Source organism: Ipomoea nil, unplaced genomic scaffold (assembly GCF_001879475.1).
Source record: "Ipomoea nil cultivar Tokyo-kokei standard unplaced genomic scaffold, Asagao_1.1 scaffold1719, whole genome shotgun sequence".
Taxonomy (NCBI): domain Eukaryota; kingdom Viridiplantae; phylum Streptophyta; class Magnoliopsida; order Solanales; family Convolvulaceae; genus Ipomoea; species Ipomoea nil.
In genome coordinates, this window is record NW_017618147.1 from 506,542 (window position 1) to 520,000 (window position 13,459).

Below are 13,459 nucleotides of genomic sequence, written 5' to 3' on the forward strand. Positions count from 1 at the left end.
ATATTCATTTTGATTATATTAAAAATAATCATTTTTATAACCCAACAGGGTAGCTCAAGTAGCAAATGAGCTCTGGGTTCGATTCCCACAAGTGAGGATTTCCTTTGGGCCAGTTTCTGTGCCTCTCGGAGCGAACCGGGTGGACCTGGACCGTTAACCGGACAGAGAAAGACTCGGACCACAATGTGGTTTACACCAAAAAAAAAAAAAATCATTTTTTATTATTTTATAAAAGTGAATGAAGGTTGGTACCCTTCATTACTGTCTGCATTTGTGTGTGTGTGTGTGCACGCCCTATAGTAAGATTCAACACTAAACCGAGCCACAATAATTTGTTTCTTGTGGTGTGTGAGATAACTTTAGTGCACAATATTCTGAAGGGGGTGGTGAAGCCCATACATTTGTGGTGTGATAATCAAGCGGCTATACACATCTCAAATAATCCGATATTCCATAACACTTTTGAAATAATCCGGAGTGACCAAAATTGATAAAAATTACATAGTCAAAGTACTAAATTAACACTTTTAAAAGTTGTGGACTGGAATTAACAGAACCTCTATAGTCACAAGACCAAAACTAAAATTTACTCTATTAAATACTCATTTTTTTAAAGTAAATTGTTTGATGCACTACACAATTATAAATTTTTAGTACATAAATAATATACATTTAGTATATTAAAAATATAAATTTATTCATGATCAACATTAAAATTTGCCAAGATAATATGACAACTTACTAAGGACCATGATATGCATTGCAACGTAGACCATTAATAAAGTTTAATTTCAATATACAAAAAATTCATTTTTTAATTCATTGCAAGTTCATTTTTAAGTGTATACCAAAAAATAAATCTTCAAAAAATAAGCATTCAATGTATTGAAAATGAACCTTCTAATTACTAAAATGAACCTCATACAATTGATCCACCTTACAAGGTAAACCATGGTCCATGGTATAGGCAAATTATACCATGGACTATGATCCATTTTACATTGTGAAGCCTGGTTCAAAATAATATTCAAATTATGTATACAATTAACATATTATGTGCATTCACTTAACAAATTATGTGTTTAAGTGTAAAGACACATAATATGTTACCTACAAATACATAATCTGAACGCTCAGGTGGACTCTCGTCCAGGTCCATAGTATAACAACAATTGTAAACTAAAAAGCTTATGATTTCCAGAAATAATACACAAGATTTATTCAAACAACACTTCATGCTCTTGTACAGGTTTCTTCTTCATAGTATTATAGGCATCAAGCCACTAGGTTGAGCAGGAATAAAGATGCCGTTGGCTCATCCAGTGCCACATTGGATCTGACAATACACATGCAGTCTCCTGGCAGTTTCATATTTTCCTTGCTCACTGCCATAGTTTCCGTACCACAGATATATTATTTACACAGGTGAGCAAGCCTGTAATTCAAACCATCAGCAAACCCAACTTTTCCAACTTTTCTAGCAGTTTATAATTTATATATTTCTCTTGTTTGCTTGGTTCTATGAGTATGCACAAATTTAATTAGTAGACCACTTTAAACATTTGAACATATCACAATGTTTACAAATGGTAATTGTATAGTAGACAATTAACTTACCCTAGCAACCATTTCATATATATATGTGTGTGTGTTATTTATCCTTCCTCATCCTCAGATTTAGGTTCATCATCAGAGCTTTCCTGAATCTTCACCTCCAGTTCCATCACTTGTAATGGGACAGGATATGTGGGGGCACTCCCTACATTCCCAAATGATAGGATCAACAACAATAAACATATATGTATGCATGCATGTTTATAAACATATAAGAATGAGATTTTTGATCTGTTGTGTTGATATTCACCCCCATTCAGACTGGTGTAGCCTGTAGGTTGGGTTTTTTTAGGTGAAATCAAGTGATGGATCAATAGTAAATGTTAAAATTATACAGAAGGCTATAGTAAGAATGGCAATTACTATAAAATATAAATAGAAAAAGACTTGTGACATTTTTTGTAAATAGAACAATAACAAAAATGCAACACCAGTTATTGCTACGGAGTATTTAACATTACAAAATTTTACCATGTATAAATAATTTTTAGTTTTAATTTATTTTAACATACAAAATTTACAAAAGAGGCTAACATAAATCTTTGTTCTATAGAATCTAAACCCCAACTTATATTAAAAGAACCCAAGGGCTCCTATTATGATTCCCTTAGTCCCTCTATTTAAGATTGGAATTCCTATATTCACGTGGCTTTTTTTTTCTTTTTTCTTTTTTACCACTAAAACTTATTTGGTTATTTTACAATTTTATGTGGTGGGTATCCACCTATGTAGCACAAAAACCACACAAAACAACAATTTCAAAAAATGAAAGACACGAAATGCAAAGCAAAAAATTAAAAAAAAAGAAAAAAAAAGGGTATATCTACATTTTTTAACTTAAATATGACTAAATATTAGAACTACTACTTCTAATAGTGTCCATACTTGCCTCAATAGCAAAAATAGCAAGAAAAATAGTTCAAGAATCTATGAATCACAAAATCAAGAGGAGGTGACTGACTGTGGCTAATAGTCAACAGATGAAAGTGAGGAGGCTTATATCAACTTTAGATGGACTATTCAAGGATATGTGTTCCAAAGAGATTTCAGCTTGCTAGGAATGGTAGGAGTTGAAGAATTACTTATGATGAAAATTGCAATACTTATATGCGAAATTTTAATAGTTATTAAAAAAAAAAAAAAAAGAGAGAGAGACCTGTCTCACAAATCCTTATAGGAGAATTTGCCAATAAAATTAACTTATCCCTTGGATTGATAGATTTATTGCCCAACAATAAGAGTTTAGACATTAGCCTACAAGGGAAACTGTCTCTCACTTGAGTGTTTGAAAAGTGTAAATGATATATTAGATCTTTTTGATGAATAATGAAAATAATTGGGGAAACACTTGCTATTCAAGTATACCTGAAAATGTAGCCAAAGTAATTATAGATAAAATACTATGGTCTATGAATTGCATGGTTGCAAATCATAATCTAGTGTGATGGAAATTAGTCTCCCACTCTACTTCTAACATTGCAATGCATACATATAGTTCCAAACACATTAATTACCTATTTACATTCCAAAAGCAATCACTTCTAATGCAACTATGCAAGTGAATAATGTGGAAATTGTGACCCTAGAGCAACGGATTACACAAGTCTCTAAAGCTTGGTTTTGACAAACACGGCAGGGAAAAAAATACAGTAAGACCATAGTTTCTTATGATTAGAAGTATAAGATATGTCATTGGTCAAAATCACAACATTAAAAGATAATAGTTTTTTTATGACTTCCAAATTTAAGTAACAGATGCTTTTACTAACTTCTTAATATATATTAAATTGAAATTAAAGAAGGGGAACACCAGAGTTGTAAATTATCCCACTTTTCCCAATATGCAATTCAACTGACCAACATTAAAATTTTAAAATCCAAAAGTAAGATAAAACCAACCCGTTTTCCTCAATGCAAAGGAATGAAGAGAATATTACCGGTTCCCAATTTTTTATCCTAATAAAATAATACTCATTCAGTTTATATTTTGCCAAGTCATGTATCCATCTATATATTACTTTGTTATTCGCCAATCCGCAGAAAACGAGTAACAAGAATGTAATAAAATAAAATGCAGAAATGACGAATATGCATAAGCTAAAATCAGTCCAATTTATACCTGGGAAGAAATAATTGGATGAAGGCCAACCGCGAGCGGATGTGACAGCCATTAATTCATCATCCGAAAGCAAAGAAGGGCTAGTTTTGGCTGCAGAAATCTTGCCGATTACTTCAACGATGTTGTGGGGATGGTGGACAGTGAGATGGCGAGGAGGGACCCAATAGGAGTACCCCGGGAGGAAAGGGAGCCAATCGGGTGCAGATCGTCGCACGATGATAGTGTGTATGACATCCTCGAGCCTATGGATCCCGCCGCTGGTAGAATCCGGGTCCAAGGGAGAGGAATGGGTCGAGGAGTCCAAGTCAATCTCGATGATGTGTGGATGCGAGGCATCGTCTCCGCCGGAGCTGTTGGATTTGGAGCGTCGGAAGTGGGTGAGTAGACGCTGGGAGAGCGTGGATGGAACCCGTTTCCGAGTTAGGGATTGGGAGAGAAGACGAGCCATGAGTGCTAAGAAGTAAGAAGTAAGAACCAAGATAGAGATTAGATAATAGAATGAATATTGGACAGAAACCAAGTAAAGACGTGCCTTATTGTTGGGAAGGTGCGCGGAAAGGTTGAGAAGGAAAATTGGGGAAATTGACTGTTATAGGATAGAGTTTGAAAAATTATGGAGAGTAAATATTCAAAATTGTCCCTCAACTATAGCAAAATTTACAAATTAGTCTTTGATTTTTAATTTTAACCAATGAAGTCCTTAACTTTACAATTTTAACACAATTTGGTCTTATGTCTATTTGACCGTTTGTTGACTGCGATTTTTGAGGATATATATGTAATTTCATGGTCCATCGTCGGTTTTTAAAGTTCCGATTGCATTTTCAGACCGCACTGTTACATTTGAATCTACTGCCGAAAGCAATCTATCAAAATTCGGTCGCCTTTCTTCATCCTCCCTTTGGATTCAATGTAGTTGAGTTTGTAACAGAGCGAAGAAGACGACGTGTTTCCGAACCGGTGCAACGTCATCCTGGAGGCCTCCACGTGTTCCGACGAGAGCTGCAGGTTCTCTGGAGATCGTCGATGACGGCGCGACCGCCAGCATTAATGCAGAACTGTTTGAAGGAATGTTTGAAGTCGGGAATGTAGGGTTTCCATATGGGATTAAAGATTTTCTGGCCAATTAGGGTGAAGAGGAAGAGGAGCTGCTCCAATACCGGGAGAACGAGCGGGTCGATTGTGGTTATGTTGGATCCCCAAGCAGCAAGCGGAGAAGCACTTCCCCCTCCTCGAAACGGTGATGTCACCTCCAAGAGTGTTCTCTAAGCTAAATTGGCTCGTGATCCCTAAGCAGCAAGCGGAGAATTACATATATATCCTCAAAGATCACGGTCAACAAATGGTCAAATAGATGGAGGACCAAATCGTGTCAAAATTGCAAAGTTAAGGACTTAATTGGTTAAAATTAAAAGTCGAGGACCAATTTGTGAATTTAGCTATAGTCAAGGGACCATTTTGGGTATTTACTCAATTATGGATGGTCAAGGAAAATCTGAATTTGGGAAATGCTGTTGGGCATAAAAACGCATTTCTCAAACTCAATCGTAATATTTGTTTTTTTTTTTTTAAACTGTCAACATCAAGCGCATTTGGGAAATGCGTCTGATGTATAAAATACACCAAACCCATTTTCCAAATGCGCTTTTCGTATGTTGATACATGGGCGTAATCCGCATTTGGGAGATGCATTTCTGGTATTGCATCTCTCAAATGCGGATCTGCTCGCCAAGTCCAGCACAAGTAAACCCATTCAACAACAACAATGGGTGCTCAGGGCATCGCCGATCAACCTCGCTTTCATATCTTACTGGTATCATTTCCGGCCAAGGCCACGTAAACCCATTGCTTAGGTTGGGAAAACGGCTGGCTAGCAAGTGCCTCCTCGTCACCGCCGGAAACGGTAGGAAAATAAATGAGAAAAGCCAATCCCAAAATTTCTGGTGAACCCACTCCGTACGGCGATGGCCCGATAAGGTTCGAGTTCTTCAACGACAAGTTCCACTATCCCGAGCCCTTAAGAGCTCAACGTGTACTTGGAGCATCTGGAGCGAGTTGGGTCAAAGAAAATTACTGCGATTATTAGGACTCTATGTATATGAGTCTGTTTAGAACTTCTTATCCTTGTCACACTGTGACTCTCTACTTCTTATCATTGTCACACTGTGACTCTCTATTCTATATATTCACATCATCTGATCTCATTGTAATCAAGTTCAGAAAATATAATACAATCAGTTCTCATCTGGTATCAGTTAGCTAGGGTTTTGTGATTCATAAAATTAAGAAGATGCAGCGCTGCGATGGCAACCTTAATTACCGTGGAGGTCAGCAACATGGCTTCGATGATCCGTGTCAAATCTGTAAAGGTTTCGGCCACACAGGAGTCAATTGTTTTTGGCGCTATGATGATCCGTGTCAAATTTGTAAACGTTTTGGTCACACGGGAGCCAATTGTTTTTGGCGCTATGATGATCTGTGTCAAATTTGTAAACGTTTTGGTCACACGGGAGCCAATTGTTTTTGGCGCTATAATGATCCGTGTCAAATTTGCAAAAATTTCGGTCACACGGGAGTCAACTGTTTTCGGCGATATTCAGGGGCTCCGGGTTCTCAGGCTAATTTGGTGTTTCAGAATGGTTTAGTTGCTAAAACCTCGTCAAATTCTCATACTTGGGTTTCGGACACTGGAGCCACAAATCATGCAACTCCGAACATCGCTGCCCTTTCTACATCGGAGAAGTACACTGGTAATGACACTTTACGTGTCGGTGACGGTATGGGTTTATCTATTAGTCATGTTGGCCATGCCTCTTTTAATACCCCTTCTAGATCATTTACATTGTTTGATATACTTCATGTTTCGCGTTTGTCTAATTCTTTATTATCTGTTCAGAAGTTTGCATCCGATAATAAAGTCTTTTTTGAGTTTCACCCCTCCTTTTTTGTTGTAAAAGATATCAATACCAAGGAAATACTTCTTCGGGGCAATAGTTCGGGGGGACTATACACACTTTCATTACCTAGTTCGTCTCCGTCAGCGTTTATTTCCGCTCGTGCCTCGGCTTCCACTTGGCACAATCGTCTAGGTCATCCTCATAACCGTGTTCTTAGCCATATACTTCGTTCTTGTTTGGTTAGTGGGTCTCGTGATAATATTCGTTGTCATAATTCTTTATGCAATGCGTGTCAATTAGGCAAATCTGCCCGTTTTCCCCTCCCCCGTGTTGCTTCCTCTAGTTCTCAAGTCCTAGATCTTATTTACACAGACATTTGGGGTCCTGCGCCCACTTTATCTACTTTTGGCTTCCGTTATTTTGTGATCTTTGTGGATGACTATTCCCGTTATACATGGTTCTTTCCTATGAAATTAAAGTCTGATCTTTATGTCATCTTTGATAAATTTCGTACTCTTGTTGAACGGTCCTTTAATTGCAAAATAAAGGCCATTCAGTCTGATTTAGGTGCTGAGTACAAAAAGTTGCATTCTTTGTTTGTTCAATTAGGAATTCAACATAGACAATCCTGTGCCTATACACATGAACAGAATGGTCGTGTTGAACGAAAACATCGTCACATTGTTGAAACTGGTCTGGCTCTTCTAGCTCATGCCTCTGTTCCTTTGAAATTTTGGGATTTTGCCTTTGAGACTGCTGTCTATTTAATTAACAGAATGCCATCTTTTGTATTAAATAACTCCAGTCCTCATCTCCTGTTACATAAATCCCCTCCTTCCTATCTTTTTCTTCGTGTCTTTGGGTGTTTATGCTACCCTCATCTTCGACCATATAATCGTCATAAGATGTCATACAGGTCTTCTCCATGTGTCTTCCTAGGTTATCCTGAGTCCTTTAGGGGGTACAGATGCATGGACTTACATACTAATAAGATTTACACATGCAGGCATGTCAGATTTGATGAAGAAGTTTTCCCCTTTGCTACTAAAACTTCTTTGCAGGATCTATCTACTTCGTTTTCTGGACCTTGGGTGGAATCTGTTCTCAGTCACAGCACACCTATTCCTGCCGTGTCCAATGATGAGCTGCCAGAACCGCCGCTACCTGCTTTATTCGAACCAGCCGTGGATCCTGGACAGGCTGCCTCGTCGGGTGATCCTGTGGAGCCTGTTGCTCGCCGGCGAGGCCGTCCACGTGGGCGGTCCATCAGGCCCAATGTCCGTACTCACTCTATGGCCACTCGCAGCAACGCAGATGCTCCTCTTTTTGCTCTAGCAGCTCAAGTGCATCCCACGGAACCCACATGTTACTCTCAAGCTGTCAAATATCCTGAGTGGCGTGAAGCCATGGACCAAGAATTCAATGCTCTCCTGCATAACCACACATGGTCTCTAGTTCCACCCACTGCAGGTATGAATATTATTGGTTGTAAATGGGTGTTTCGTACGAAGAGAAAGGCTGATGGTGCTATTGAAAGGCATAAAGCCAGGCTGGTTGCGAAAGGTTTTAATCAGGTTCCAGGTCAGGACTTCTTCGACACTTTTAGTCCAGTGGTAAAGCCTACGACTGTAAGACTCCTTCTATCTCTAGCTTTATCATCTGGGTGGTCTATCAAACAGCTAGATGTTCATAATGCTTTTCTGAATGGTAATCTGGCTGAAACAGTTTATATGAAGCAACCCCCTGGTTATATTGATGCTAACTTCCCGAATCATGTTTGTTTGTTAAAAAGATCTCTGTATGGGTTAAAACAAGCTCCCAGAGCTTGGTTTAATCGACTACATACGTTCTTACTATCGGTTGGCTTTCAAGCATCCAAGACAGATGTCTCTCTGTTCTATTACTCTAAAGACTCTGCTTTGGTTTATCTATTGGTGTACGTGGATGACATTCTTGTAATGGGAAGTGATCAAGGTATTATGTCTCAGCTCTTGTCCAAACTGTCTGCTACATTCAAAATCAGAGATCTTGGTGAACCAAATTTTTTTCTGGGTATTGAAACAGTTAAGAGTGACAATGGGATTATTTTATCTCAACAACGGTATATGAATGATATTTTAAAACGGGCTGGAATGTCTGAATGCAAACCCCTTTCTACACCTATCTCTGTCTCGAAAACTGTCCCCTTCAATTCAGATCTATATGATGATCCCACACAGTACAGGAGTCTAGCTGGAGCACTGCAATATCTCACTGTCACACGACCTGACCTATCCTTTGCAGTTAATCAGTTATGCCAGCATATGCATGCCCCCACCATATCACACTGGGAGCAGCTCAAACGGGTACTCAGGTATGTTAAGGGAACAGTTGATCATGGTTTACGCATACGACGGTGCTCATCTAGAGACATTCATGCTTTCTCTGATTCTGATTGGGCTGGTTGTCCTGACGATCGAAAATCCACGAGTGGTTTTGCTGTTTTCTTGGGGAGTAATCTTATATCGTGGGTTTGCAAGAAACAGAGAACTGTTGCCAGGTCATCCACTGAGGCTGAATACAAAGCTCTTGCAGATGTTTGTGCTGAGGTTCTATAGATTATGTCATTATTGCGTGAGATACAGATTCCGGGTATTTCCATTCCAAAATTATGGTGTGATAATCTAGGAGCTACATATATGAGTGCCAATCCAATCTTTCATGCGCGCACCAAGCATGTGGAGATTGATTATCATTTTGTTCGTGATCGAGTAGCTTCGGGCGATATCCAAGTCAACTTCATCTCCACAAAGGATCAACTTGCTGATATCTTCACCAAAGCTCTGCCTGGACCTAGATTTTCTTCCTTAAGGGACAAGCTACAGGTTACTAGTATACACTGTGCTTGAGGGGGAGTATTAGGACTCTATGTATATGAGTCTGTTTAGAACTTCTTATCCTTGTCACACTGTGACTCTCTACTTCTTATCATTGTCACACAGTGACTCTCTATTCTATATATTCACATCATCTGATCTCATTGTAATCAAGTTCAGAAAATATATTTTCAAAAAAAGAAAAGTTCAGAAAATATATTTTCAAAAAAAGAAAAGTTCAGAAAATATAATACAATCAGTTCTCATCGCGATGGTGAAGAAACATGAAGAACAGGGTCGTCCGATTTGCTGTTTGATCAATAACCCTTTTATTCCTTGGGTTTCTGATGTTGCGGAGAATTTGAGAATTACAAGCGCCATGCTTATTTAAATATATAGTTATTGAAATTTGTTTTAAAATCAAATTATAAAACGTAGGTATATATATATATATATATATATATATATATATATATATTAATAAATAAATAAATACATTTATTGTTATTGAAATTTATTTATTAATCTCTCTCTCTATATATATATATAGGTTTAAGTTTCAGTGCGGGTGATTAATGTGCGTGAGTTTTGTACTTAATGTGTGTGAGTATTGTGTGTGAATTTTGTGCTTAATGTGCGTGAGTCTTGTGATTAAGGTGCGTGAGTTTTGTACTTAATATGCGTGAGTGTGTACTTAATGTGAGTTGTTGTTAAAACTTAAGGTGCGTGTGTTTTTGTGCTTAAGGTACGTGAGAGTTGTGCTTAAGATGTATGACTTTTGTGCTTAAGGTGCGTGAGTTTGTGTTCTGAATGTATTTTGTTTGTGTGTTTAATGTGCGTGTGTTGTGTACTTAAAGTGTGCCAGTGTAATGCTTAATGTGCGTCCACCCGCAAACCCGCACAGGAAGCCCCACCCGCACCTGATCCCTTATATATATATATATATATATATATATATATATATATATATATATATATATATATATATATATATATATATATATATATATATATATATATATATATACTAATAAGAGCCCAAGAGAGTTAGGCCTATAATGGGTAGAAAAAATGGCGGTCACAGATTTTAATCAAATGAATGGCTCAAATTGATTAAAAGATTGATCAGATTTAAATTTTACACTAAAATTTCCTAAAATACCCTCACACCGTTACTAATTCCGTTAAAATTTTAAGAATTGCCGTTAGTTCACCGTTAACTTACTCATTGATTTCAATAAAAAAAAAAGTCTTAGGTTCGAACCTCATCCCAATCAAAGTTGGCATAATTAGTACTCTATTTTACTCTTATTAAATTATATATAAATAATAATTTAGTAGTTACAACAAAAAATAATACATATGCATTTCTTTAATTTAGAATTATGTGTCCACAATGCCTTTATTAAAAAAAAAATATTCATTATCAATAAATTAAATAAGAGAAATAATTTTATTAGTTATATTGTCTTTATTTTTCTTCAATATAAAAATTCTTTATATTCAAATTTATTAATTGATTATATTCGCTACATTGTCCTTACAATGTCTTTATTCAGTGAAAAAAAAATTATTAATTATCAATAAATTAATTAAAAGAAATATTTTCATTAGTTATATTGTCTTTATTTTTCTCAAATGTAAAAATTTTTACATTCAAATTCATCAATGGATTATATTCACTACATTATCTATTATCTTTTTTGTGCACTATTTTTCTAATTAAATATCAAAGTTATAATACAAAGCCTACCATAATTAATAAAGCCTACCATATTAACTACTTGAGAGATTTTGTGACAAAGAGAGTATTCAAATCACACAACAAATTGAAGTGAGAACTACCTCGCAATGTCTTTGTTTGACAATCAGCGGTTAGCGTTAGCGGATTATACTAGCGGATTTGACCAGCGAATTTATTCAATTATTAACATTGGGTAGAAAAAATGATCGCCAAATTATTAAATCAAATGAATGGTTCATATTGTTCAGGTTTTAATTTTTTTCTTTTACGATTTTCTAATTTATCCTTAATTATATGATTATCCATTTAACTTTTCCGTTAATTCACCGTTAGTCTAATTCTAATATTAAAGTCTAATATAGAATTATAACTACACCATTAATCTAATTCTAATATTAAAGTCTTAATAGAACTTAACCACAAATCCTAATGTCGGAATCTCCTCAAACAATATTAGTATATATTTAATATTTTATGCCCTAATTTTTATTTGTTCTCCCTTATGTCCCGTATTTGGTTTCAACTATACTTATACAATTATTTTATTGACAATTATAATCAATCTTGACTATATTATCTTGCATTTGTAAACTTAGAATTACCTATTTAACTCGCACGGGCTTAGCTCAATGGTTTGGTGGGTAGTATTTGGGAGAAGAGACCAAGGTTTGAACCTCGGCGGCGGCAGTGCGGGAATTATGTCCAAAGTGGGCAGATTCCTTGTGCGTATCAGCATTTGGCCCTGTCTGCTGAACCATTAAGTCACCGTGATTTACAACTTCCCACAATGCTCTGTCGGGTCGGAGTGTGGGGGGCCCTTGGGGTTGGGACTCAACCTTTGGGAGAAGAATTACCTATTTAAATACGCAAATTCAACCTTCAATTATCTAATCATGAACAATTTCAATATAATCCTGCCTTAATATACTTTAAAGTACTTATTTAACAAAAAAGCATTGGGCATTATCCCAATCGCGCAATGCGCGTAAAAAACTAGTATATATATATAGGATTGTATTCAAATACAAACAGTCCTTAAAATACAAACGTGTGGATTAGTTGAGATCGTTAGATTTTGAGGTTGGATGGATAAGATTGATTTAATTAGTTATGGGGAATTTAATTACCGTGCGCATGTTTTTATGTTTAGGGGGGTAATTTTGGGTATTTACTTTTGATGTAATCGTATCATATTCTAATTCTTCAATCACGCGTCTTGATTTAGTGTTTATCGCGATCTCTCTCTCTCTCTCTCTCTGTTTAGCGCTGGCCGAACAAATCTTCTACGCCGGTCGATTCCCTTTCTTCATCAGCATCGGATAATGGTAGGAGGTGGGGACCGCAGCGGAGGCAAGCGCGGGCACCACTAACTCGGGATGTAGGTCGAGGTAATTTTTCCCCCTTTTTGTCATTTTCAAATTTTTATCGTTTTTTATTATCTTTATGTGTTGCGTGGCCGAGGGGGGGGGGGGGGGGGGGGGGGGGAATGCATGTGTGTTTCCATCGGGGGATGGTGGTTCCTGGTTCGGACGGCGGGATTGGGGGTGGGTTTAGTGGATTTAGGGTTTTTTTTTTTTCAATTTTTTTGTACTGGTGCAGTACATTTTTGTTAAATGTTGGGTGGTCGACGTCGATGTGAGATGAGTGTGGGTGCAGGGGGCGCGATGGGAGGGGGTGTGGTAGCAGGTGTCTGCGGTGGTGACACTGCGACGTTGGGAGATTGTTTTTGGGGTTGGGAACTGCCGTTGGGAGTGATAGGGGCTGGGGGTGATTTCTGGTCGACGTTGGGAGGGGGTTGCTTCTGGCCGTGTTCTTCATTTTTAATTTTTTTTTTCAAAGTCCGTTTTTAATTTCATTTTGGGTAATGCTTTTGGGTGCTTCCCTGTCTATTTTTGTTGTTGAAATTGGTCGTGTCTATTTGATATAATGTACTGGTTGTGTGCACTCTTATGTGGACTTCATAAGACATAAATCTGAGGAGAGAGTTTATGGGATTGTAAAACTGGTTAATCATAAAGATCTACTTATTATTTTTTTTTAAAAAAATTATAAATTGTTGATTTGCATTTGTATTTTGTGTAAAAACCATCAAGAACTAGTTATTTATTGTTGACGAGTCACCTTTTTCATTGATAAGCAGAAAGGTGAGCTTCCACCGGGCAGAACACCCGTTGCTAGAACGAGCTCGCTGCAGTTTCAAGATGCCATGATTGAGAAAGAACTGAATGAA

General features: G+C 37.1%; 1 protein-coding gene across 2 annotated transcripts; it reads right to left on the bottom strand.

Annotated features, from left to right (window-relative positions):
• Positions 1-1,014: 1,014 nt before the first annotated feature.
• LOC109191723 lies at positions 1,015-4,288 on the bottom strand. Of its 2 annotated transcripts, none has more exons than XM_019342377.1 (3): positions 3,734-4,288; positions 1,618-1,759; positions 1,015-1,385 (listed from the first exon to the last, which is right to left on the bottom strand). In XM_019342377.1, the coding sequence occupies exons 1-2, from the start codon at positions 4,179-4,181 to the stop codon at positions 1,656-1,658; spliced, it is 552 nt and encodes a 183-aa protein (XP_019197922.1). In that variant the 5' UTR covers positions 4,182-4,288; the 3' UTR covers positions 1,015-1,385; positions 1,618-1,655. The 2 variants fall into 2 exon arrangements, with proteins under 2 accessions (XP_019197922.1, XP_019197921.1); XM_019342376.1 differs by having other exon boundaries at positions 1,015-1,435.
• Positions 4,289-13,459: the final 9,171 nt, after the last annotated feature.

Coding starts and splice junctions, on each gene's coding strand:
- LOC109191723 (XM_019342377.1), bottom strand. CDS start 4,181: ATGGCTCGTCTTCTCTCCCAATCCCTAACTCGGAAACGGGTTCCATCC. Junction 1,760..3,733: donor ATCCAATTATTTCTTCCCAG/GTATAAATTGGA, acceptor TTGGGAATGTAG/GGAGTGCCCCCACATATCCT.